Source organism: Artemia franciscana, chromosome 18, assembly GCF_032884065.1.
Source record: "Artemia franciscana chromosome 18, ASM3288406v1, whole genome shotgun sequence".
Lineage (NCBI taxonomy): Eukaryota > Metazoa > Arthropoda > Branchiopoda > Anostraca > Artemiidae > Artemia > Artemia franciscana.
The window spans coordinates 17,105,430-17,130,502 of record NC_088880.1 but is presented as its reverse complement, the minus strand read 5'-3'; the positions used below and the strand labels follow the sequence as shown (position 1 = coordinate 17,130,502).

Genomic DNA, 25,073 nt, shown 5'->3' with positions numbered 1-25,073 from the left:
AATCCTTGCTTATCTTTGTTCCTGACTTTGAGTGGTTCCTAAACCAAATACCTAAACTTTTCAAACCCCTAAGTGAAAAGGGGTTTGCGTCAGGGGCGAAAATTTCTATGGGGCAGAAGGGGCAACTGCCCCTCTCAGTGCTAAGTCCCCCAGTTTCCCCACAACTCCGTCCTAAGCTAAAATTTAGGTTCTCTAAACATGTGGTCCAAACTAAGATAGGCCTGAAGTAGTTAAGAATCCACAGAAACTAGTCAGTTTTCTTTATTACATGTTTACCCTTTATATTACTTCATGGCTCATTTTTTAGTTTGTTCTGTCATTTTTACTTGATTTGAGAAAATTGGCTCCAACTTTGCCCCCTCCCAGAATTTTAACAAAATTGCGCCACTGGTTGGGGTACGGATCTAGAGATTTACTAAGAATGTCACTAGAAACCATGAACTGGATGGCCTTTATTCCCTTTTGAGTCAAAATACTTGACAATTATAAGAAATGAGTAAACCACATTTAAAAAAATGGTGAATTATAAACTAAATTCAAAATTAAATATACACACTGGAAATTTTTATTGTTTATTTAAGTGGAATATGTGGCATCTTTAATCTATCCATTAAATTCGGAATTGTATGAATAGCTGGTTTAGCCTGCCAACAAGTCCAGTGGGAAAGGCAGGCAAGTCTATCAGCCCCAACCCCAGGGGTGCAATTGGGGACCCTCCAGGTACAGTCTTTTTATTTTGTGCTTGATGCCTATATCTCTGCTATATCTTTAAATCATGGGTGATACTTCAAAAAAGAGCTATAGACCTAACACCAGAGAGATGAGATCAGACTGCTCCATCCAGTTTAGTGGTACTGAATCCATTAATGATCAAATTGCATTGCTCACCTCTCACTTAAACACTCTAAAGAATAAGCAGAAGCTGAATGATCAAACGCTCAAAACTACAATGGCAGAAGTTGTCAGTCAAGCACTGTCTACTGAAGTTGGTCCATTGGTTGAGGCCTCTGTTAAAAAACTTACCCCTAGTCATGAACCTGCTACTTTTGATGCCAACAGTATAGAAATAATCAAACAAGAGGTATACTCTAGCCTGAAAATGGATTTTAATGTGCTTGTTGAAAAATCACTCAAACAATATGATCTGAGGATGACAAAGCTTGAATCCTCCCTGAGTTTGCTTGACTCAGGTTTGTCAAAGCTGCGAAATTCTCTGAAACCAATTCAATCCAATGTTGATCGTCTGAGTGATCAGTTTGACCAAATGAAACTCTCAAATCAGCTGGTCCTATTTGGTTTAAAAGAAGACCCTTATCCAGAAGCTTCTGAAAGCAGATTCCTTGGATTTTGCAGTACTAGATTTCCTGGTATTCCTGTGACCCAGAATTATATAGTTTCTGCTAGAAGAATTGGTAAACAAGGTTCAGGTTTGAAACCTCGTCCACTTGTTGTGGAATTTTGCAGTTCTAGAATGCAGCAGCTCATTCTTAGAGAAAAGAAATGTTTGCAAGGTAGTGGTGTCTTTATTTCTGAGTCACTCACAAAGTCTAGACTTCAGCTACTTAATTATACTAAATCAAAGCTTGGGAAGAGGTCTACATGGTCTAGTGGAGGAGAAATACTCACAAAGCTTTCTGATTGTAAAGTGATTACTGTCAAAGAGGCATCTCAAGTTGATACTTTCTATCAATTAATTACAGCTCATCCAAGTCCATCCAAGCCCCTCCCAGGACCGAAATAAATCATTTCTCTTTTTCAGCTCTGTTTTGTAAATTTATTTATGATTTAATAGTTTTTCTTATGCTGCATAATGTTGTTTATTATTTTTATTCCCTTTGAACCTAGTAGTTTATTATTGTCTTTGTTCTTGTAGTTGTTTTCTCTATTGTTGCCTATATGTCTTACCTTTCAATCCACCCTCTCTTACTTCAGCCTGCTTGTATGGATATTGTGTTCATTTGTAAAGTTGTTGTATACATTTGTCATGTGTAGTATATATGGGTGATTTCTCCTTTCTTTTGAATTCTTCTATTCTTAATTCAGTTATATTTGATCAACCAAGTAGTGCTGGTAGACAAGAGGCACACACTTTTGACCCTCTCCTTGAATCTATGGTTAGTTCTAGCTGCAATTATCACACCACCATTGATTATTGTGATAACATTTTGCCCTCACTCTCTTCAAATAGTTGCTTTAATGTATTCTGTTTGAATGTGCGTGGAATAAGAGATAAGTGGGACAGTCTTAAATCGTATTTGTGGTCTAATAATTCTTGCCCTTTTGATGTCATAGGCTTGACAGAAACATGGTTATCTGATAGTGATAATTTTACAGCTTATGATATGGATGGTTATATTGCTATTCATGTCCCTAGAATGGTAACAAAGTGTTCTGGGGGTATTTCTTCGTTTATAAAATCTAATATTGAATTTTGTAGAAGATCTGACCTTGAATCCTTGTTTACATCAGTGGTGTCTAATAGTAAGACAGTTTATTCTCTTGTCATTGATCTGAAAAGCCAGTTTGCATGTGATACTGTTTGTTTGTTTTATAAGCCCCCTCCTTTTCCAACACATCTGTTCTGTGATTTGCTTGATCAGCTTTCCGGTGTGGGGACTTTCTCTAAAAAACGAATTTGTGTTTTGGGAGACTTTAATTGCAATATGTTAAATGTTGGATCAAATGATGAATGTGACCATCTTTTTGATGTATTTTCTTCTTCAGGGCTACTTCCTTCAATTTTTTTTCCTTCTCGCGTTGACCCTTCAAGAAATTCTGCCACTTTAATAGATAATATTTTCACTTCTCATTCTCCTAATTTGAAGTTCTCTTCTGGTCTTGTTTTCACTGATCTTTCTGATCACTTTCCTATTTATCTATCACTATCTGTGCCTAAAACTGAGTTACTGTGGATGAGAAAGGTAAGTCTTCTTTCAGAACTTTTACAGATAAGGAAATTTCTAATTTAATACATGGTCTTCAGAGTAATGATTGGTCTAGTGTTCTTGAAGCTAATGATGCTGATTGTGCAACTAGATTATTTTTGTGTCGTATGGGAACTCTGTTGGATAAGCATTTTCCTCTTAGAAATAAGCCAAGGAATTTTACACCCAAATGCCCATGGATGTCTAGAGGTCTGATCAATGCAACCCATGTACATATGAAGGCGTCTTTGTTCAAGGCTGCATGTAAAAGTAAGACACAGGATGATCTTTTGAAGTATAAACATTATAAAAATGTGCTCACTTCTTCAGTTCGTGTAGCAAAAAAGCTGTATTTTTCGCGTCGAATTAATGAATGCAAGGGGAATTTGCGCAAGGTTTGGACTGTAATTAATGAAGCTCTCTCTCGCAAGAAACACAAACATTCCTCTCCATGTTTTTATAGAAATGCTGATGGTTCTGTTGTGGACAAAAAATCCTCAGCGAGTGCCTTCAATTCGTATTTCACCACACTTCCTTCAGTTCTAATTCCACCCCCGAGTAGAGTAAGTTGTTTTCCCTTGGCAGAGAAGTCTTTTTTCCTTTCCCCATGTAATACTACTGAGATTTCTAGTATTATTTCCCAACTTCCTAGCAGTCGTTCAGTTGATAGTTTTGGTTTGAGTAATAATGTCCTTAAAAAAATTAGTCAGTTTGTTCTCTCATCCGATTTCACACATAACTAACCTCTCTCTTTCTTCTGGTATTTTCCCTCATTCATTTAAAGTTGCTACTGTTCTACCTTTGCACAAAAAAGGTGATTCGTCTCTAATTTCAAACTACAGACCTATTTCTCTTCTTCCCGTCATCTCAAAGGTTGTTGAAAAAGTAGTGTATCGTCGACTCTCTTCATTTGTATTTAGTACTAATTCGACTGATGGAAAATCTCTCATCACTAACCATCAGTATGGTTTTCGTCCCTCATTCTCTACCTTACATGCACTTACTGATGCTACAGAGTTTGTGCGTGTTAATCTGGACAAGGGCTTGTGTGTTTTGGGTCTATTTCTTGACTTTTCAAAGGCCTTTGATATGGTTGACCACAATGTTCTTCTGTCTAAACTATCCTTATTTGGTGTGCATGGAGTCCCACTAGATTGGTTTAGGTCCTACCTCTCAGATAGATCTCAGTATGTTTTGGTTAACCTACTTCTTCCACTACTTTGGCTGTATTGAAAGGTGTCCCACAAGGCTCTGTGCTTGGACCACTTTTGTTTCTAATCTACATTAATGATCTTGTTGAAGGTCTTCATCCCCATGTTCACCCTGTTCTTTTTGCTGATGACAGTAATTTTTTCATTGCTGCGGTGGACCTGCCATCTGCCACTTCTATAGCTCAAGGTCTTCTTGATAAAGTAAAGGATTGGTGCTGGTCAAATGGTATGGCTCTTAACAGCCGAAAGAGTGCCATTGTCAACTTTAGGACCCCTTACCACATGAGAAACGTACGGGAGCCAATCACCCTGACTTTTGGGAATGATATTATACCACAAGCTACTATGGTGAAACTTCTTGGTGTGTATCTTGACTGTTTTCTTTCTTTTAAACCGCATATAACTCACACCCGTTCCTTAATACTCCGCCAGTCTTCATTGTTGCACCGGATTAATTCATTTCTTCCTCCTGATATTATGGTTTCTCCTTATCATGCTTTTATTCAACCTTACCTTTCTTATTGCTGCTCTGTCTGGGGCAATACTAATAAATATCTTCTCTGCTCACTTCAAAGAGCCCAAAATAGGGCAGTGAAGGTTACTTTTCTTCTCCCTCGGCTTTACCCTTCCTCTGATCTTTATAATGATACTGGAATAGCTCCGCTGGATCACATTATAGGTAAAAATACTCTTTATTTAGCGCATTCTGCTTTTCTAGGCACTCTTCCACCGACCCTGCAGCAGTTTTTCTCAAGGACAGGCTCAGGTAGGTACTTTTCTTCTTTGCGTAATTCTTCTCGACGATTTATTTTACCAAAACGATCCTCTACAGCAGCTCAGAGGTCTCCTGTATATCAGACAATTCTATTATGGAGCTCCATCCCTTTGGATGTCCCTCTTTTTCTTTCTGCAAAGGCATTATTTCGTCGGGTCTTTCCAGTTAAATAATTTTTGTCTCTCTTTTAATTCTATCCCAATTTGTATGTCACTTCTCTTCTTTTAAAATCTTGTCTTGTTCCAGTGTTTTTTTTTATATATATATTTTATAAGTGTTTTATTTTTGTTCTCTGTGGCCCATTACAAGCATAGCTTCTTGGGCCTATTAATTGATTTACTTTTGTAATAGTTTTCTTTAGTATTAATAAATTGATTGATTGATTGAAATTAAGATAAGAGAGCATTATTTAGAAATCCACAGAAACGGGTCAGTTTTCTTAATTAAATCTTTACCGTTTATTTTACTTCATGGCTCAATTTTCAGTTTGTTTGGTCATTTTCACTTGATATGGGAAAACTGGCTCCAACTTTGCCCCTCTCCCAGAGTTTTAACAAAATTGCGCCACTGGTTGGGGTATGGATTTAGAGATCTACTAAGAATGTCAATACAAAAAATGAACTGGATAACCTTTATTCCCTTTTGAGTCAAAATAACTGACAAGTATAAGAAATGAGTAAATCACATTTACAAAATGGTGAATTATTTCAAAAATTACCGTACAGAAGGGACAAAAACGTAATAGAAAAAAAAATACCCAAGCAGGAATCAAACGTAAGACACTCTAATTTGAAGTTCAACGCTGTGCTAACAGAACCACGCCTCTAATATTGTAATTCAATCTATTGCTGTTTGTAGGACAATAATTACGTTTCTTATTAAGGGTACTTAAAGGAAGAACACATGGGAGGTTTTGGCAAACCTCAAGTCAAGGACATTGGACCATAATTTTTGCAATGATACAATTTTATGCATTCAAACTTAAGAAATGAGACTCAAAGTTTTATTTTTAGTGCTATGTCGCACAATGGCATGGTAGAATTGGTCAGCATCAAGTAGCCTAGATATGAACAATAGCATTCAAATAAGCCCTTAAACATTAAACTATGGGTTGAGGTTCATTTTTTACTTGATTGTAGCTATTGCTAAAACCATGATATCACACTCTTAAGAACACGGTATTTGGGCCAAGTTTGTGTTATAAATTGAACACCTGTTTTTTCCGGTTCTAACCATTTATTCCATCACCTTAGAAAATACCCCCTTCCCCGCAAAATACACATAGAAAACGTATTCTCATTGAAGCTAAATTATTCCAAAAATTTATAACCCAATGAAAATTGCGACCCCTCTCCTGTAGAAAACTTTTGGGAAAATGTATTTATCTTTCCCAATAACAAATACTATCTGTAAGCAGTGGACAAATTGCAAAACTTAAATAGACACTTATACCTCTAAATTTTGTTTCCCTGATTTTTTAGTAGTTATTGAGGAAGGGCGATACCTCAAAGGGGGTATTTTAATGCAAAAAAAAAATTCAAGCTCTTACTGAATCATCAGATAAATACAGAATTAGTTCTATGGGAGATACGAGGAGGGGGGAAGGTAAAACTTGATGTATAGTCTCCAGGGCCTAATTGGTTACTAATCCCTTATGATTTCTAGGTATATTTGTGGTCTAGGCTATTGTTATAACACTAAAAAGTAATATTAAAACCCAAAAATTTTTCACAATTTTTGCACTGTTTGTTACGGGGCCCCTTAGATTTTTATATGAAGAAAGGGACCCCATACCTGTAAGTCCCTTTGAAATGTCATTTTGCTAATTTGATTTACGGGGGCGAATCTTTACTGCATAATTAACGATGTCGGTCACAAAAAAGCACTTCGACGAGCGTATAGATGACTTAAAGCAAATGATCGAAAATCTTCGTAAAGAGAATTCAGCTCTGAAACAAGAGAATTCTGATTTTAAAAATGCAATTATAGCGGTTAAAGATCAGTGTTTGAGTACGGAATTGCATGTAAAACGCAAAAATCTGCTAATCCACGGAATTCCTCTTAAGATTAGTCGAAATATTGAAGGCTGCCCACGACTTTTTATTAGGAATGCCAGTACAAAACTCGAAGGATATAAATTTCACGGCAATGTACAGAACTAGAAACAAAACCAAGTACCCTTTCTGAATCTTAGCCATAAAGATAGTGTCATGGCTTGTGTTGGTAGCCTAAAAGCCACAGGAAAGAGCATCAGCAATGACCTATCATCTGCACTTCCAAAGCGTCGGAAAGAACTTTTGAGTACGGCTTGAAAGCTTCGAAATTCCAAAGTAACCGCTGAGAACGTATCTCAAAGTAAAGTCATGCAACAAGGTACTAAATTATGGCTAGAAACAAAGAAAAATTCTAGCTCAAACTGGGTTAAGTTCAGTGATGCATGCCATAACCCCCTCGTCTTGCTTTTATCCGTAGTTATTAGTGATGGTGCTTCTGACGCGTGACATGGACTATTAAATATTTTCGCCTCAGTAAAGTGAGGGGATGCAAATTTTCTTCTCTTGTTTTCCAACGTTCGTATCTGTGTGTATTTTTTAGTTATTGTCTTATTTTTCCTTTTCTCTATTTACTATATCATTTACTCCTTTCTTGCTTTCTTTTGCAATGTGCGTATCTATGTTTTTTATTTATTTTCTTACATTTCCATTTCTCTCTTTCCATGTTATTTACTCTTTTCTTTACTTTTTTACTTGTAAATATTTTTCCGTTCTAGAACAAAAATTCAAGTTCGTGCCTTCGCCTTATGAATTACTGTCATTAGGATGTCTATGTCGCCCGTGTTCACTCGACTACAGCCTGGTTTCTATTCATCACCTATATTGGTAAGTAGTAATGTGTATGAAATTGAGTTTCCATCGAGGACTGACGCTAATCTCACGAAAAGGAAATTAGATAAATATGAAAGTCGTAGAGTAAATTTTAATGAAATTTTGAAGAAACCCGATAGGAAGAACACGGAATATGAATTTTGATGAAAATTTAGATAATATTATTGATAGTAATTTTGTGGAGGAGTTTGCGTTATGGAATGTTGGAGCTACGACGGAGGATGTCCTCTGGGTTTTGTTCATGGGTTGAATGCTCATGGGCTGAATTCTTCCCTTATATGTAGGAATTCTCGCCCTGGAATTATTGGCTTATGTGAAAGTTTTAAATGAAAGAGAACTAGATACTTATGGACATGCCTGGATATAATTCAGTATTTCTAAATACAGAGATAGCAAAAAAGGGGGGCTAGGATTTTATGCATTGCGTAATCTGGCAGTCGTAAGAAGAGATGATCCGCCGACAAACGTTGAACGGGTATTTGAATCTCTGTTCATAGAATTGTCTATTAGCTCCAAAGAAAATATAATAATTGGAGAAATATATAGATCTCAAAGCGGATCAACGAAACAATTTATGGAAATATTAGAGAATGTTCTTAGGAAAGTATTGACTGAAAAGGCAGAAATAATTCTAATGGGTGATTTTAACGTTGACATGATGGATATGTCATCGAGTCCGGCTTGTGATATACTGGCACTAGTAATCTCGTCCGGATTAACTACCTGTATAAATATCCCTACATGAATTTCGAACCAATCTACAACCTTAATTGACAATGTGTTCTCATCTATACATCCCGTAAAAAATGAAGTGCTACTATCAGATACATCGGATCATTTCCCAGTAGGAGTTTTACTTCCACTCCCCTGGCTAGCCCGCCAAATAGCCCCTGATAATAAACCAAGATTCTGATATACACCAGCAAACATCGAAAAGCTCAAAGATGATTTATCCACTACGTCATGGGAGTTTACAATACATGAGAGGGTGACCTTAGAAAATTACAATAAGGTATTTGATTTTATTACGAAACAGTAAAATGTTGAGCTTTCTAATAGATCAACACCCATAGCCCAGCTGGAATACTTCAACTTCAACTTTTTCTTTATTCAACTTAAAAAATACAAAAACAATATTATGCTCCAACAGAGAGCAGAGCTCGTAAGGCTGGGACAGTGCCAAAACATCAACATCTGATCATAATAATGATTCCAAAATTTAACACAGCAAAAGACAAACAAAATAGAAAAAAGCTCATTACAGAGAGGTAACAAGGATAAGTAAATAAATAAATATCGGGCAGGAGGGGCGTGGAAGGCCATCCCAGACAAGGGACATAAAAACAAAACACACAAACAAGAAGATTAAATAATTTGATTTTCCATCATCAATGGTGAACAATCAAAATTTTAGCGAACAATTTTTAATATTTGCTTTTTTAAATTTAGCTGAGATTTTTGGGATCTGGCTCGTAAGCAGAGAGGGCCTTCGCCCCCCCCCCCAAAAAAAAAATTGTGAAATGTTTAATTTCCGCATAGTTTCTTGGGATTTCTGGCAAAAGTAGGACATTTATTGAGAATCATGTGTGACGCCTTTTTTGTGATTTTACAGCATGGAATTATCCAGTCAAGTCACTGCCCAATTATTAACCCATTTTCGGTCTAACTTTTTACCGTCTTTGAAGTAGGGGAGAATGGGGTTGGTGTAAACTTTGAAAGTAGTGAAAGTAGGTTAGATAGATAATTAAATTCTCAAGTTCTGTGAAATTCCCACTTCCTAGATGACTACATTAATATTATAAATTCTGAGTATTTGCAGTAACTGACAGATTAAACTATGTCAGTTCCTGTCACATGCTTCGATGTTTATTTCCTTGATTTAGTGAATATACGCCACCGTTTTAGAGTACTTTATTCAGTTCTTATTCTGTGTCTGTCCTCGTCGTGTGTATATTTACTGTATTATATGTGTAAATAAACATTTTTATACTCGACACACAAACTTTATAAAAGTTAGACGCTTGACATCCTCTACCGGTCGAACCCCAGATTGTAGGCCAACACTACCATAGGACTCTAAAGAAGAGAGCAAAGAGACAGTTACAATTTACAGAGAGTAAAATAGGAGAAAACGTTTACAGAAAAGTAGTAGAGAGAGTACTTTACAGAGTGGTGCAGCGGTTTTCGCCGGACAGGATAGAGTTCTTAACATCCTCTGGATTTCGGCCTGTGGTTGTGTCGTGAGTTTGTTTACCTTCCAATTTTGGTGGACTTCGCCATTGTCAGCTGTGGTTGTGGCGTGGAGACTGTCCCCTGAGAGATATTTCGGTTCGTGCACGACCGTGTTATTGGTGTGTGCTGGTCGTCGTTTCAATTTCAATTCAATCATATATTTACACAAAAACACATAATTACATGTACATAATCTGCCAGGAAAGCACAAAAGTGCTTGACTAGGGTAGACACTTAACTAAAGAATAATTAAACAATCAACTAACAGAAACAACGAATCAACTGGATTTATCAAAAAAAAGAGAAAAAATAGGGGGGTGATGAAGAGAAAGAAAAGAAAAGAAAAAGACCGAAAAGAGGAGGGCCGCACGATATTCAAATCTAAACAGTATTTCTGTAACGACCCTTCACTGCTCGCTTGCAGGTAATAAGGTTATTTGAGTTCCAGATTTCCAAGGGGATTGAATTCCAGATAGCTGGTGCAAAAAATCTAATTAAAAAAGAAGCTCTTTTTGTTGATGGTGTCTCGTTGACAATGTCACGTGAATTTCTGGTTTCATAAGTATGCAAATCTTGATTTAAAGTGAATAAATTTTCAAATGACGATGGAAGGAGGTTGTTAAAATATTTAAAACAAAAAGTTGCAATCTGAAAATCCCTAGTCTTTGACACATCAAATATTTTAGAAAGTTTGAAATGGAGGTTAATGTTATCTGAATACTGAAGAGGTGATATAATGTCAATGGCCTTATTTTGGATGATTTGGATTCTCTTATAACGTGAGATGAAGATGCTTGCCCATATAGAGCATCCATAAGACAAATAGGGATGAAAAATAGAATGATAAATCATTTTCAAGATTTTTCTTAGGGAAATGGAATTTAAGACGGCGGATAACTCCAAGGGACGTTGAAAGTTGGTTACCCATCAATTTAGCATGTTTATTCCACGAAATATTCTCATCAATAATAAATCCAAGATATCTACAGGTTTTTACCCTATTTATAATATTATTTTTTACAATTAAATTGAGGTATATTTAGACTGATCCGATTCTAGAAAATAAAATATATTTTGTTGTACCATAATTTAGTGTCAAATACTGAGAATCAGCCCACGATATAAATTCAGTCAGAGGAACTTCCATTTTTTTAAATAAAGAAGGTAGATTTTCACATGCAACAAAAAGAAGTGTGTCATCTGCAAATATTATGATATTAGCTTCAGATAAATAATATTTTAAATAGTCAGTATAAATGAGAAAAAGCAGTGGTCCCATTATTGAGCCTTGTGGCACTCCACACGGTGAAAGATGGCATGTTGCATTTTGTAAAATTTGAGCTCTATTAATAATATACGAACGGAACCATTTTAAAGCCACATTACGTACACAAAATGATTCAAGAATTTGGAGTAATTTATCATGATCAACAGTGTCAAATCCCTTTTTAATGTCTAAAAGTAAAGCTGCGGGTATTAGGCCTTTATCAAATGCATCATTCACCCGCTCAACCAATTTAAGAATTGCAAGGTCCGTAGAAAGTCCTTTGCGAAAGTTAAATTGGGTATCACATAGAAGATTCTGCTCCTAAAGGTAATCATACATTCTTTTATGGACTACTTTCTCATAAATCTTCGAAACAAAGGCAAAATAGACATGGATCGGTAATTACTAGGGTAATTTTTTTACTTCCCTTTGTGAAGGGGTAGCACTCGGGCTATTTTAAGTCTTTCTGGAAAAGTTTCCTCTTCAAGTGCTGTTTTGTTGCTTTAACAACTTTTAACAATACTTCATCTACTCTACAGGATTGTGATTTCATTCTCATATTATTTCATTTATGTAATTTTCATCACAATTTGTAAAAAGGAGTTCAGAAGTAACATGACGAGGTTTAGGTTTGGGGACTGGTGGACTTTTTGATCTTTTAACTGCTTCATGGCACAGCTTAGAACCTTCCTCTGAAAAATACTTGCATAAATTTCCGCAATTTCTTTTGGATCATTAACAATTTTTTCACTGAAATTCATCATTTTAATCTGGTCCTTTTCCTTTTTATGCCCCAGTGACTCATTGATTTTAATCCAAGTCCGCTTCATGTTTCCATTTATCTGTTCAAACTCTTTTTCGTAATAAGCTCTTTCAGCGTACCGTTTAATTTTATTCAGCCGATTTCTATACTCTTTGAAAGTCAGGAGTTTCTCATTCGTTGGGTCTTTTAAATAATCTTTATACAGTCTATTCTTCATTTTTACAGAAACAAGGATACCAGTTGTCATTCATACTTTCCTAAGGTTTTTTTTAACTTACTTTAAGGGGCAACATTTATCAAACTCAGCTAAAAATATATCTATGAACAAATTATAAGCCTTTTCTTCACATTTCCATTTGAAAACTTCCGAAAAATCAACATGTTCCAAATTTACAGCCAGATTTCTCAAACTATTTTCTGATAAATCTCGATGTTTAATCTCATCTTTTGGTGGTCTCCCCTTTAAACTATCAATTTTGCTAATCAACACAAGGTGGTCTGATCCATCAGTAACAAGTACATCGGCCACACAAACATTCAATAACTGCCCATCAACAAATACATTATCTATTAAATTTGCCGAAGAATGCGTTACTCTCGTTGGAATTGTTACTAAAGGGTACAAATAAGACGACAACATTGTATTAAGGAAATCAACACGATCATCTGGATTTAATAGATGAATTTTGAAATCTCCCATTAACACTACCTTTTTCTTTTCTTTTGCAACATGTGACAAAAGACTTTCAAATACATCTAAAAAATCTTTCTTCGAAAATGATGGTACTTTATATATTATTCCAAACAGTAGCTTTTCTGATAATGACGACCTTATTTCAATAAACAATGTTTCGAGTTTACCTTCAAGCCAGAGTGAAAAGTCATGTCTTACCTCATAATCTACATCACTGCTTATTAAAGCAGCTAGTCCTCCTCTCTGCATAAAAGAGCGACCTTTATATTCAACCCTATACCCTGGAACAGAAAAATCCATTACATTCAGGTTTTCATCACTCAAAAACTTTCCACATAGGCCTACAAACAATGGTTGCGATTTAAGACACTCCATTGTCCACAACAGAACATTTAGCCGAGCGGAATCCTTGGCAATTCCAAAAAAGTAACGAATGTCCATTACATATATCCCATTTAGTAAGATCTTCAAGTTCAACGTATGAACTATCATTAGGGTACTTTTTTAATCCAGCTTTAAATCCTGACTGACCAAACGAAACATCTGAAAACACATCATTTCAATCGATCATGGGACCCTGACATTAAGTGCAAACAGAAATTGATAAGAGTATAAGCAGACAAAAAAAAAAGAAGAGCATAAATGAGAAAAAGAAACAAAAAAGTAGGGTATCGCAAGCGGAAAATAGTTGAAAGAAACAACGAGTGAGAACATGGCACTGCACAAACTGAACATGAGAAAAGCAGTAATTAAGCTGATGATCCTTCACCGATAAGATCCTTTCCACTTCGTATTTTCCTGATATTTCGACCCTGTTTGATAAAAATCATTCCATCGATTGACCATAAGTTCTTTGAACAAAGTTTGTTTCGAGCCCAATCAAGCAAGTGTTTGCACTTTCTTGTTAAGTACTCCGACACAAATATACCAGTTTTTGCTAGTTTCGATTTTGCCATGAACACCTTTTTTGCAGCATCCAGATTACGAAAGACAACACTAACGGGAGACACCTTAGAATTGTTGGAGACTGGATTGGATGGATTCTGGAACCGACGAACGCTCAGGATGTGCGAACTTGCAATATCCGGTAGTCCCATTTTTTCCCCAATAACTTGTTTCACTGACATCTCAACACTGGCTCCTTGTGCTTGCTTTAAACCACTAAAAATAAGCGTATCCATTATCGTTTTCTGTTCAATACCATTAAGTTTTAGTTCAATCACTTCCATTCTGTCTTCCAGAGATGCAATTTGCTTTTTGAGCCCAGATAATATTTTTTCAAAAGCACTGAAATTTGCCTAGTATTCAACCAAAATTGAATCATGGATTTTACAGACGATGTCTTCTGTAACTGATGATGCTAGCCCTATAGAAGGTACCGTGCTCAAGTTGTCACGATCCCTTTGATCAAAATCCATTTCTCAAACCGTTTCGCAGATTTTCAAGTTCTTTTTGAGCATTGTCCACAACGGAGGCAAGAGAAGCCCGATCCAAGTTTAATTTTTCTAAGTAAATATCCGGGAAAGTGGTAACTTCGCTGAATACATTTGCTACTCCTTTGATTCTTTTCTTCGCAGCCTCATCAAAATTTTCTTAGTATGGTTCAAGCTGAGATTCTTGAACCGTTAATACCTCATGCGTGCCGTAACAGAATCAGCGTAGTGTGATCCGTTTTTTTTTAACAGTCTCCACAATTCGAACCGGCCATTTTGGATATCCTTTGAATTTTGCAAACGCTAGTCCTCTAATTTCGAATCCTCCAGACATATCGGATAATTAGAAAAATGTTACCTATTAATTGCCTTTCTTATTTATAGACGTGCCATCCTTCGTCTGTTTCTCATAAAAATTATCCAAAAAAAGTATCCAAAAAAGATTTAATTTCTTCGTCACTGAGTAATTAGATCCAGTACTTTTACAAAACGTATCAGTTAACTCTATTGCGTAACACTTAAATCACTATTCAAAGTATAATCCTTTTTCAACACTGGTCTTAACTGGACGAAGTCTGAATGAATACTCATTTCGGAAGTTGAGAACTGTTGCTGTTTTCGTCGTCGGGGATTCCAGGTTCCAGTTCCAGTTCCAGCATCGGTTCCGGGTTCCAGTTCCAGCATCGGTTCTGGGTTCCAGTTTCGCCATTCCAGTTCAAGGTTCTCGCTCCAGAATCTAGTTTTAGAGAAGTGATGAACGTCGAAGGACAGTTTATGATTGTGTCATGCATTTTAAGTTCGCACGCGAGCAGGAAATCTGTTAGGAGTGCTTAGTAAAAATTTTGCCTTGTTTTTACAGCTTAACTATCAATTTCTTTTAGTTATGAGCGCAATTCCAATTTTAGATCCTTCTGATGCTGAGTTTGGTGGAGATATTGCTTCATTATTTTTGAATTATATAAAAAAGTAAAGGTTTAAAGGCCCCTTTGAATTTTGATGCTTCAAGTCCTGATTATAATTCAGCTTCAGTCATAAAATTTTTGACAACTGTGGATAATTTAATGGCAAAAGAAAGTGCCAGGGTAAATATTGGAGATATTTCGGGGGACAATATAACCGATATACTTATCGAGGGAAACAGCAAAAAGGCTAATAGGAATCAAAGAGTAATTGGGTCAGTAATGGATCCCCAATTGAAAACGCACTTCTTGAAAAAAGCAGGAATTTTAACAGCAACCGTAGATCCTGAATTTGGACAGGACGGATTAAAGGACTCCCTCAAAACTGGACTGACGTAAAACGTGACCAGGGGAGAGGTAGATTTTTTTTGTATGGGATTTAAGGGTTAGATTAGTATTTTAGACAGACATTTTAGTGGAAAAAAAAATATGATGAAAAATTTATTATATGGCACTGAGTTAGACAGGTGCAGTGTCGAGCGAGATGAGGCTGGTGAAGGGGCGAATTACGGTTGATCGAAGGACCAGATGACTGAAATTTATTAGGCACTGACGTAGTAAGGCGTTGTGTCGAGAGATAAGGCTGGTGAAGGGGTGGACTGCGGTCGACCGAGGGACCAGGAATACCTGGAAAGGGCTGACATGGTGGAAAGGAGTTCCACACATGGGATATATGCCAACAGGTCGGAAAAGAGTTCCGTACCTGGAGAGCTAAGGGCTGACATGGTGGAAAAGAGTTCCGTACCGGGGGAGTTAAGGGTTGAAGTAGCGGAGAGTGGGGTTGGTTCGGACGCGGGGTGAATCTGGACAAGCACTTCTCTTCCTACAGCGCCGTCTGCTAGTAAAGAAAAAAACTGTACACCTGCCATCTAACATTCTAATTGCGTATGTAGTTTTATTACCCCACGTGCAGTCCTTTTGGAAATATTTGAAAAAAAAAGTGAAAAAAAAAACAAACAAGAAAAGGCATCCTTTATCTTCTTTACTTTGAGATTTAAATCAGCCTATATTAATAAACATTTAGCTTTCTTAATGCATGACACGTTTAACTTAGACTTTGTTAAGTTGTTTTGATTTTGGCTTTAGGCGCCATCTGTAAGACCTGAGGCGTAGGTGAGGTTTCAGGCTTTTTTTTCAGGTGGGGTTGATTCGGACAACTACAATGGGGTGCATGCGGACATTGTCCGAGCCAACCCCACCCTCCCCTAATTAGCGATTGTACTGTTATTTTTTTAAAGAGTCTGCTCTCCACAGCAAAATAGAATTATCCTTGATGTTAGGGCGTTTATCCCCCCTTTTCAGGATAAAGTACAGCTTTTAATGGATCAATTTTGGAAACTATCGTTTTTCATTCAAATCAGTGTTTTCGCAATAGAAGAACTACCCCCCACAGCACCCATATTGCACTGTTAACCCTAAAATTTCCCTTTCAGTGGGACATAATAGATTAATCACTGGTTCTAAATCGCTATGAACATAACTTGAGCCTAAATGTACTTTTGAGGCTTCAGTCTTCTTGCCCGCATCCGCGAAAAGAAACACCGAACTCTTTTTCTAGTTCCTTTTTCTGGCTGAAAACGATTGGAGAACAGATCGACCAACAACAAATGTGCCTTAGGGGTCCTTGCATACCCAATTTCCACTGGATCAGCGTTTTAAAATCGCCATTTTGTTTAAAATACTTGAAAGATCGGATACAATGGCACTCATTGAGAGCAACAGCCCTAAACTATGCCTTAATAATCTTAAAGAGCTAACAACACATGTTGAAATGAGATTCCTCCAGAATTTCTATGATTGCTTGTTTGATACACAAGCAAAAAAACAATAATAATAATAAAACTATGTAACATCAGAAATTTCGCATTTCTTAGTTAGGGACTTGGAAATTCTGCTTAGAGAATGTTAGGAGTATAGAATTAGACAGTGCAGTTTCCGCTAAGATCAGATCGATTTTGGGTTGGACAGTGGTTTTTTTTGTAAAATAACAAAAGTTTATACGTTCTACTAACTTTTAACGGCCATTAAGCTTAATAAATTTGACAGTGTTAGAATCACCGTAAAGTGAATATTCTAGGATCTATATGTTGTCACCAAACATGCTTAATTTGTGGTTCTTTAGATTTTCCATTACTGTTGCCACCGATGGTTCTTTACTTACGGGTCGTTATCAAATGTGAAAATGCCGAAAAAAACAGCAGGGTATTCTCGAACTTTGGAGCAACAAAAGACGAATTATTGACGCTGAATTAGAAAGAGATGGCAACAGCGAAGTGAATACTGCCGTCGGTAATGAGCCTTCGTCTCCACCTCACGAAAACGTAGCCTTTGGAACCGAACCTAGGACTTCAGCTCAGCAAATATCAGCAAATGCTGATATTTCAAGTGATGAAAGCTGAAATAAATATTGACATTGAGCTTTAAATAGGAAGTTTCTTTGACAGAAGAGGGTCGCTTTCCGATGAAACAAAGTGCAATTGGCTCAAAAAGCCTTTTAAATTCAACAGTAACTATCCATTCCCAATTTAAGTCATAGGAACGAAAACAAGGAAGTTTCAGATTAGCTGGATGGATAAGTATGTCTGGCTAGTTTTTTCGGCAGTAAAAAAAGGGTGTTTCTGTAAATAATGTGCTGTGTTTGCTTCTGACCAAGCCGGACGAGATTTCCGTCAAAAATTAGGTCAGCTTATTTTAGAGCCATATGTTAACTAGAAAAATGCACTGGAAGACTTTTCCAAACATCAGTCTACCTCTTACCATAGAGAAGCTGTTATTTGGGGAGAAAATTTTCTGGCAACACTGAGCAGGCAGAAAACCTCTATTGTGGAAGTTATGAATACGCGGAAAAGAGAAGAAATAGAGACAAACATAAAAAGGGTCCGTCTTATCGCTGAAACAATACTGATGTGTGGAAGACAGGGTATTGCTATGCGTGGTGACGAAGACTCTGGGAAATTCACCTTTGCTGAGCCTGTAAAAAACGATGGAAATTTCAGGACCTTGCTACGCTATCGGATGAAGGACGATCCAGTTATGAAAGATATTCTTGAGAGAAGTGCAGGCAATGCTCAGTATTGCAGCTCAAGAATCCAGAATGAATTAATTGATATTTGTGGGCAGCTAATAACCGAAAAAATAGTTGACCAAGTTAAATCTACCGATTTTTTTTACCAGTTTTGCAGACGAGACTACAGATATATCAAGGCAGGAACAAAAGGCTCTAGGGCTTCGATTTGTGGACAGTGAAACGCTACAGACTAGGAAAGAATTTATCGAGTTCGCTGTTGTTAAGGACTTGCGCGGTGAAAGCTTTAGTCAGTTTATCCTAAGTCAAATTGAGAAACTTGGTCTCGACATGAAACTCTGCAGGGGACAAGGTTATGATGGAGCTCCAAACAGGAGTAGACATTTGTCAGGGGCCCAGGCTTTTATTTCGGCAAATATCCGCTCGCCAAGTACGTTCACTGTATCGCTCACTCCTTAAACTTGGTCCTAACGGACTCGAGCAAAATAGCTGAAATCAAGCACTGTATGACGGTAATTCGTGAAATATTTAATTTCTTCCACTTTAGTGCAAAGCGAAACGCTATCCTAAAAACTTGTACTGCACTTAATCTTAAAGTCTTGTGCGAAACTAGGTGGGTCAAAAAATATGATGCAATTCAGATCTCAAAACAGTTGATTGTGCCTATCTTTAAGGCCCTAGGAGATAGAGACGAGCGAGGACTCGAGGACTCGTGGTCGAGGACCACGTCTACAGCTTGTGTTGAGATGTCATTTTTTTATGAAAAGGATTAAAACGCATCTTCGCAGTCGGATGAGTGATGACCGACTGAAAGGCTTGGCACTCTTGAATGTCCACAGAGATGTTCTCGTATTAGTCGATGAAATTTTGGAGCAATTTGCTATTAGCTCTGCTCGACGGTTACGATTTAAAGTAGATAAAGTTAATCTGTATTTTCCGACATTCGTGCTTTTTGCCTTCATTTAGTTACTAAATAAAAAAGTGCTACTTTATCTGCTGTTTTGAAGATTTTGGCCCCCCCCCCCCGAAAATAAAATCCTGCGTACGTGCCTGTTTGGGATGGATCAAACAGAATTTTATCATTCAGCTTATAATTGTTAGCAATAAAGGGTATTTTGTACCTAATCGAAAACCTTGACCTTTCAGAACTTACAAAAAGGATTCGGAACATCCCAGACCTCCGACAATCCGAATAAGGAAGTAAAATTAACAGAGATTTGTCAGTTGAAAATTAACAGAGATATCAGTTGAAAATTAACAGAGATATCAGTTGAATCTAACAAATTTAAGAAGAGGAATAATGTTTTAGTTTCCGAAACATTTTCAAGTTTTGACGGTCGATGTAAGAAATTTCCAACTATTCTTATTGCCCTGTTTTGTAGTACCTGTAAGGGTTTTATATGCTTCCAGAATGTATTAAGATATACAACTTAGCAGTAATTCAAACAAGAAGTAATTAGAGAGTGGTAAATTATTTTTAAAATGGTAAAAGGAAAAATATTCTTCACACGATATATCAACCCAATATTTTGAACAAGTTTTAATCTTAAATACTCAGTATAATTACGAAATGACAAAAGGGGATCAAGAAAAACTCCTAAATAGAGAGTTTGTTAATATGATTGGACCCTACAAATTTTTTGATCACCAACCTGAAGCTCCTGACAAGAAATCTCTTGAGTGGCACGTTTTGAACGACCAAAAACCATAAAATTAGCTTTCGTAAAAGTCGGTACTAGATTATTGGAAGCAAACCATCGATTAACTGAGGTAACACTAATAGTCAGATTTTCGATCAATACTGAAGTCAATAAAGAGGAAATAGAACCTTTGGAAAGAGTAAAGGAATAAACCAAGTGATCCTAAATTAGAGGCTTTTAAACTATACCGGAAGATGCTTAAAACCCTCGATTCGAAAAGCTAAAATTACATATTTTCCCGAATGTTTGTAGATTGTGGCAAAAATATTAAGAAACTTGGGATGTAATTAAGGAAGTTAAGCAACCATCGGCAAGTCCTCGAAAGCTCCCTAAATCACTTAATGTTCAGAATCTGCTTACCTTGGATGAAGACCAAGTGCGACATCAGATGACAAAATTATTTGCTGAGGTTGGGATAACAACAGCGTTAGGTATGGTTCCTTCTTCAATTTCTAGATCTTTGTAGCAGTTCCTCGGTCCTTCCAGTGCAAAGTCGATGGTTCTTGAGTCAGTTACTGAGCAGGAACTGATAAAGATAGTTTCGTCATTAAAAAAGTTTTCATCTAGATTCAACCGAATTCCTGCCAAATTAATTAAACAAAATTCCTTGATGTGAAGAAAGCTTTTGACAGCCTAACACACGAGATTCTTATTGGTAAATTGTCACGTCAAGGTGTTCGTGGAGAAGCTCTGTCCTGATTTTCTTTATTCCTAACTGGCCGATCCATTGCAGTTGAACCTTCTGATGAGCATGTTCTAGTTGAATATGGAGTGCCATAAGGCCCAGTTCTTGGGCCGTCCCTTTTCCTCATATATGTTAACGACCTCTATCGACTATTTAGCAGCCCAATATCAAATTTCTGTTGTCATTTGTGCCAGAAAGGAGATGCTGTGGTTGGAGCCTTGGATACGCCTGGTCAACATGAAGAACTCTGCATTCGCCGATAACAGTATCCTGGGGGCTGCAGCACATGATGAATCATTCCTTTATCCTGAAGCTACAATTGATGACAGAAAACATATATCATTAGTTTGATGCAAATTTATTAGCTTTGAATATAAAAAAAATCGGTTCTTCTTATATTCTCCCGCATAGACAAAAGCTGCCCTACAGTGACATAGCTTAAAACATCTAAGGATTCCATATCCCGCCCGATTCCTTGTGGTACTTCTGGATGAAAACTTGTCTTTCAAGCGGCATATTGAGTCAAAGAGATTAAAAGTTTCGAGGCCTTGGAATTATTCGGAAGCTAAAGCTAGTCTTTCCTTTCTCTATCCTTCGTCTATAATACTAACGCAAATCCTTTTCAGATTTGTATAAAATATGAAAGCAACCAATTATTAAAACAAGCTGTCTTCATACTTGCTTCATGTCAACCTGGTCAAACCGTTACACAATGCCAATCATTAAAAGACAATTGTTGAATTATAATCAAGGAACATATTAATTTATCTGATCAGCTTAAATTACCAAAACGTTAGCAACATATTCTATTTTTTGAAAAAGAATTGGGAAACCCTTCCAATTTTTCAAAACTGGACAAAACTTCTAATGAAGAATTAAGCAGACATTGGAAGATACGATGGCCATTTGAAAAAATGAGTTATCACAATATCAAGCATGTTAACTCCGCAAAAAAAAATCTCGAATTGAGCTTTGAAAAGTCCTACACTAGTGACAAAACTCCTACCACGGCTGTGAATTCAAAACAAAGGAAAATTAGTGACTTGGCTTTTGAATATTTGAGTCTCAGTACCTGCCAAGGTAAAATTTATTTCTACTGGATGAAAAGAAATTTTCAAAAGTTTCTTCCAAAAGACCTTTGGAAGAAATAAGTGGCCCATGCACCAATTCTGTAAATAAGAAATAATTGTGCCAAGAGCTTTAAAAGTTTGAGTGTGTCGGTGCTTGTCAAAGCTGAATCCACTTCTACCCTATTACTAGATAAATTGGACAAATTCACTTCAAAATTTAACCGTCAAGAAAAAGGCATTTTCAAGAGAAAAAAGTTATTTAGAAGAAACAAGTGACCAATGTCTTAGTGAGGCAGTGCATCTAGAACAGAAGAATTACTAGAACAAAGAAAAAATTACTTTGAAGAAATAAGTGGTCAAGGTCCTAGTGGGAATATGAACTCAAAATCAAGAAAAACTTTTGAATTGTGCTTCAGCTCTAAAATTGAACCGCTAAGAAAAAGGCCTTTTGCAGAAATAAATTATTCAAGCACTGAGACTGTGAATCGAAAAAAACAAGAAATTTGTGACTGAAGCTTTCTGAAGATTCGAGCAAGTTAGTCCCTGTCAAATCTGAACTTGTTTCCACCCTATTACAAGATGAATCAGATGATTATTACAAGATGAATTGCATTTAAAAAATAGAACGGTTAAGAAAAACGCCCAAATCGCTGTTTACTTAGGCAGCGTCTGATTTTGGATCCTTCCGAGAAGACCTCTTGATATGGTTTTCGAGACAGTCAAATATGTGACTTTATTTTCAATAGTAATTTAAATTCAGAGGATGGGTCAAAAAAGAAGACAAGAGGTTCTCGTGGCAACGAATACAAAGACAAAAAGATCATATATTTGAGTGAAATGCCCAAGGTTCAAAGAAGTAATGGCAAGTTTTCTAGAGATTATGAGCATGAAATAGTAAGTGCAATGTACAAATCCACGAAAGAAGATGAACAACAGCGAATTATAAATGACAAGATTGATGACCAAATACCCTTTAAAGCAAAGGTGTCAGAAAAATTGATACCAAAGTGAATTTAGATAATGATAAGCAGGAAAAAGAGAAGAATGGTATGCAAATAGGAGTTGGTTATAATAGAGACAGTGTACATGACAGGAGTTCAGCAACAAAGAGTAGTGATACGACTCACGGAAAATGTAGTCAAAAACACATTAAGGAATGCAAGGACATGGGAAATATTGACTACCAATATATTGTGACGGAATATTTTTGACTGGAAGAAGAAAATTAGTTCCAGATTAATAACGCATATGATGAACACGATTAAAGAGACGCGGAACAAATAAGCAACGTTGACAAACATTATACGTAGCCCATTAATTATGTGAAAACAAACACCAGGACTCTTACAAAGCACAGATTTATTGCATACGGTTGAAAAAAAAATCGACTCTTAGAAATCTGCTCTGAATGTTTGTTGTTTGTCTAAGAGAGTACAAGATTTTCAAAATGATTAACCAAGTATTATTCACACAATACTTCCTAATACTCCAGATGCCTCAGTTTCTAATCCACTGGACCCACTTCTCTACAAAACAATGAAATCGGCACTTTGATCTTCTACGGCTGCCATAATCTTTACAACCTCTCACGAGAGTGGTATATCAAAGATTAAACTGTGCAAGAACGCAGTACCGTCCTATACTACTGTACATAGTATTTTTTTTAGTAAGTTTTTTTAGTAATTTTTTTTAGTTTAGGAAAGTAAATCCACAGATGAGTGGGGGAAATAAGGTTGATTTGTAGAGATATATTTTTCGCTATTAACCATGTGCACTCACCTGTTCCATGAGCACTGCTTGTATAGGGTGATTCACTATGTTGGTACTTGCGAAAGAAGATCTAATTGTGACCCCCTGGAAACCAAAAAATAAGAAGAAATAAAACTATCACTTTCGTTCCTTCTGAAAAATCTACATTAATAAGAGCTAAAAAGGTAGCAAAAACCCTAACAATGGCGCCCCAAGAACACATCTATTAATAATTTAGCAAGACAATGAATGAGCTGCAGAAAAATGCTCCAAAAATTCAGCGGCAGCTAAAGAAGGCCTTTTCTTTGGCCAAAAAAAGTTTTATATCCAAAGACATATGTAATATGATGATTTGATATCTAATGATAGAAATTGGTTTTGCTGTGAAAGAAACAAATTTTGGCAAGGAGAAGCAATCGTCACTTATATCAGAATTGGCTATCTAAGAAGTTACATATTTTGTTAAACCGGGTATTTCGATATTTTTCTATTATGATACCAAATATAAAATTGAAATGACTGGGTTTCAGCTCTGACATTCCGACATCCTTACTTCGCCCATAAAGGAACACCTTTGATTCCAATTGCATTGTTACTTCACAAATATTGACCAGCTTATTCGCATGAACAGCCGTTTATGGTTCTTATTAAGAAGGCACAAATTCACCCAAAAATACATTTGTGAGTGAAGGAAAAGGGTATAAAGGTTGCGAGAAATTAAATATTTCCTCTTATTCAGGCAAACAGTTGCTCGCTACACTATTGGATCAATGCCAAACACGCCCTTCAGAAAACTGGTGCACTAAGAGAAGACCTTACGATAGTTCAAGAAAATATTCTGGAGTGGCTAAGATTGAAATGTGAAGACAGGTTACTAGACAAAACTGACAGACTCATGACATGGTTCGCCCTTGCATGTAACTACTTCCCAGATAATTTGGAATCTAACATGTTGAAGTATGACTATGTCTTTATGGTTTTTCAGATCTCTGATTTTAATCAAGTCTCCGGAACAACCAACAATTGCAGAGTCATTAAATGCTCTGATGAAAAGTTATACAAAAACAGCAAAACCTACCAATGGACATATGTGGACAAGTATTCTTTGTTTAGACGAAGAATATTGTACACACATAACTCGTGGATATAAAGGAATAGGAGATTATAGACTCCTTGAGAAGGAAAAACATAGTTCCTACAGTGCTTCCACTTTCTCCGAATTTTTAGGGATTTACCCGAAAATCGAGAACGATCCCCGATAAAAAATGGCGTTCCGCTAATCCCAGAAAACCTTTTTTCCCCTTGATCTACCCAAAAAATGAGTTAGTTGGAGGCTCACTGTTCGTTCCACAATTTTAACACTGTTTTGCACCTTTATATTACGGTACGCTGGCGAATGTATGATATTGAAAACTCTCAACCTCTATTTGAAATCCTCCCTAAAGGACAAAGTATAACAATATATACGCTAGCACCAAATGTTTGGTACTTTGGAAGAAAAAGATATATCAATACTATTGCAGAGTCCTTCAGTATTACAAGTGCCAGAAATATGAATATACTCAAAAAGAATGCAGAAATAAAGATTCAGTCTGTTTGAGGTGCTCAGTATCCACTGAAAACACTAGACCAAAATCATACACATATGCCAATTGTGGTGGAAGCCACTCATCAACATCCAACTTATGCCCAGTAAGCCAA

General features: G+C 36.6%; 1 protein-coding gene across 3 annotated transcripts in view; it reads left to right on the top strand.

Moving 5' to 3' along the window:
• LOC136038683 (uncharacterized) overlaps nucleotides 1-25,073 on the top strand; it is a 111,593-nt gene that overhangs the window by 64,969 nt on the left and 21,551 nt on the right. For 2 of the 3 annotated variants that reach the window (XR_010620276.1, XR_010620275.1), the window contains exon 3: nucleotides 7,681-8,449. Coding sequence is in view for 1 of the 3 variants with exons in the window: in XM_065721968.1 (XP_065578040.1) it covers nucleotides 7,681-7,789 (109 nt within the window). In the remaining 2 variants the exon portion in view is untranslated. Of the gene's footprint in view, nucleotides 1-7,680; nucleotides 8,450-25,073 lie in introns of those variants that run through there. The other variant, XM_065721968.1, reaches the window with a different exon arrangement.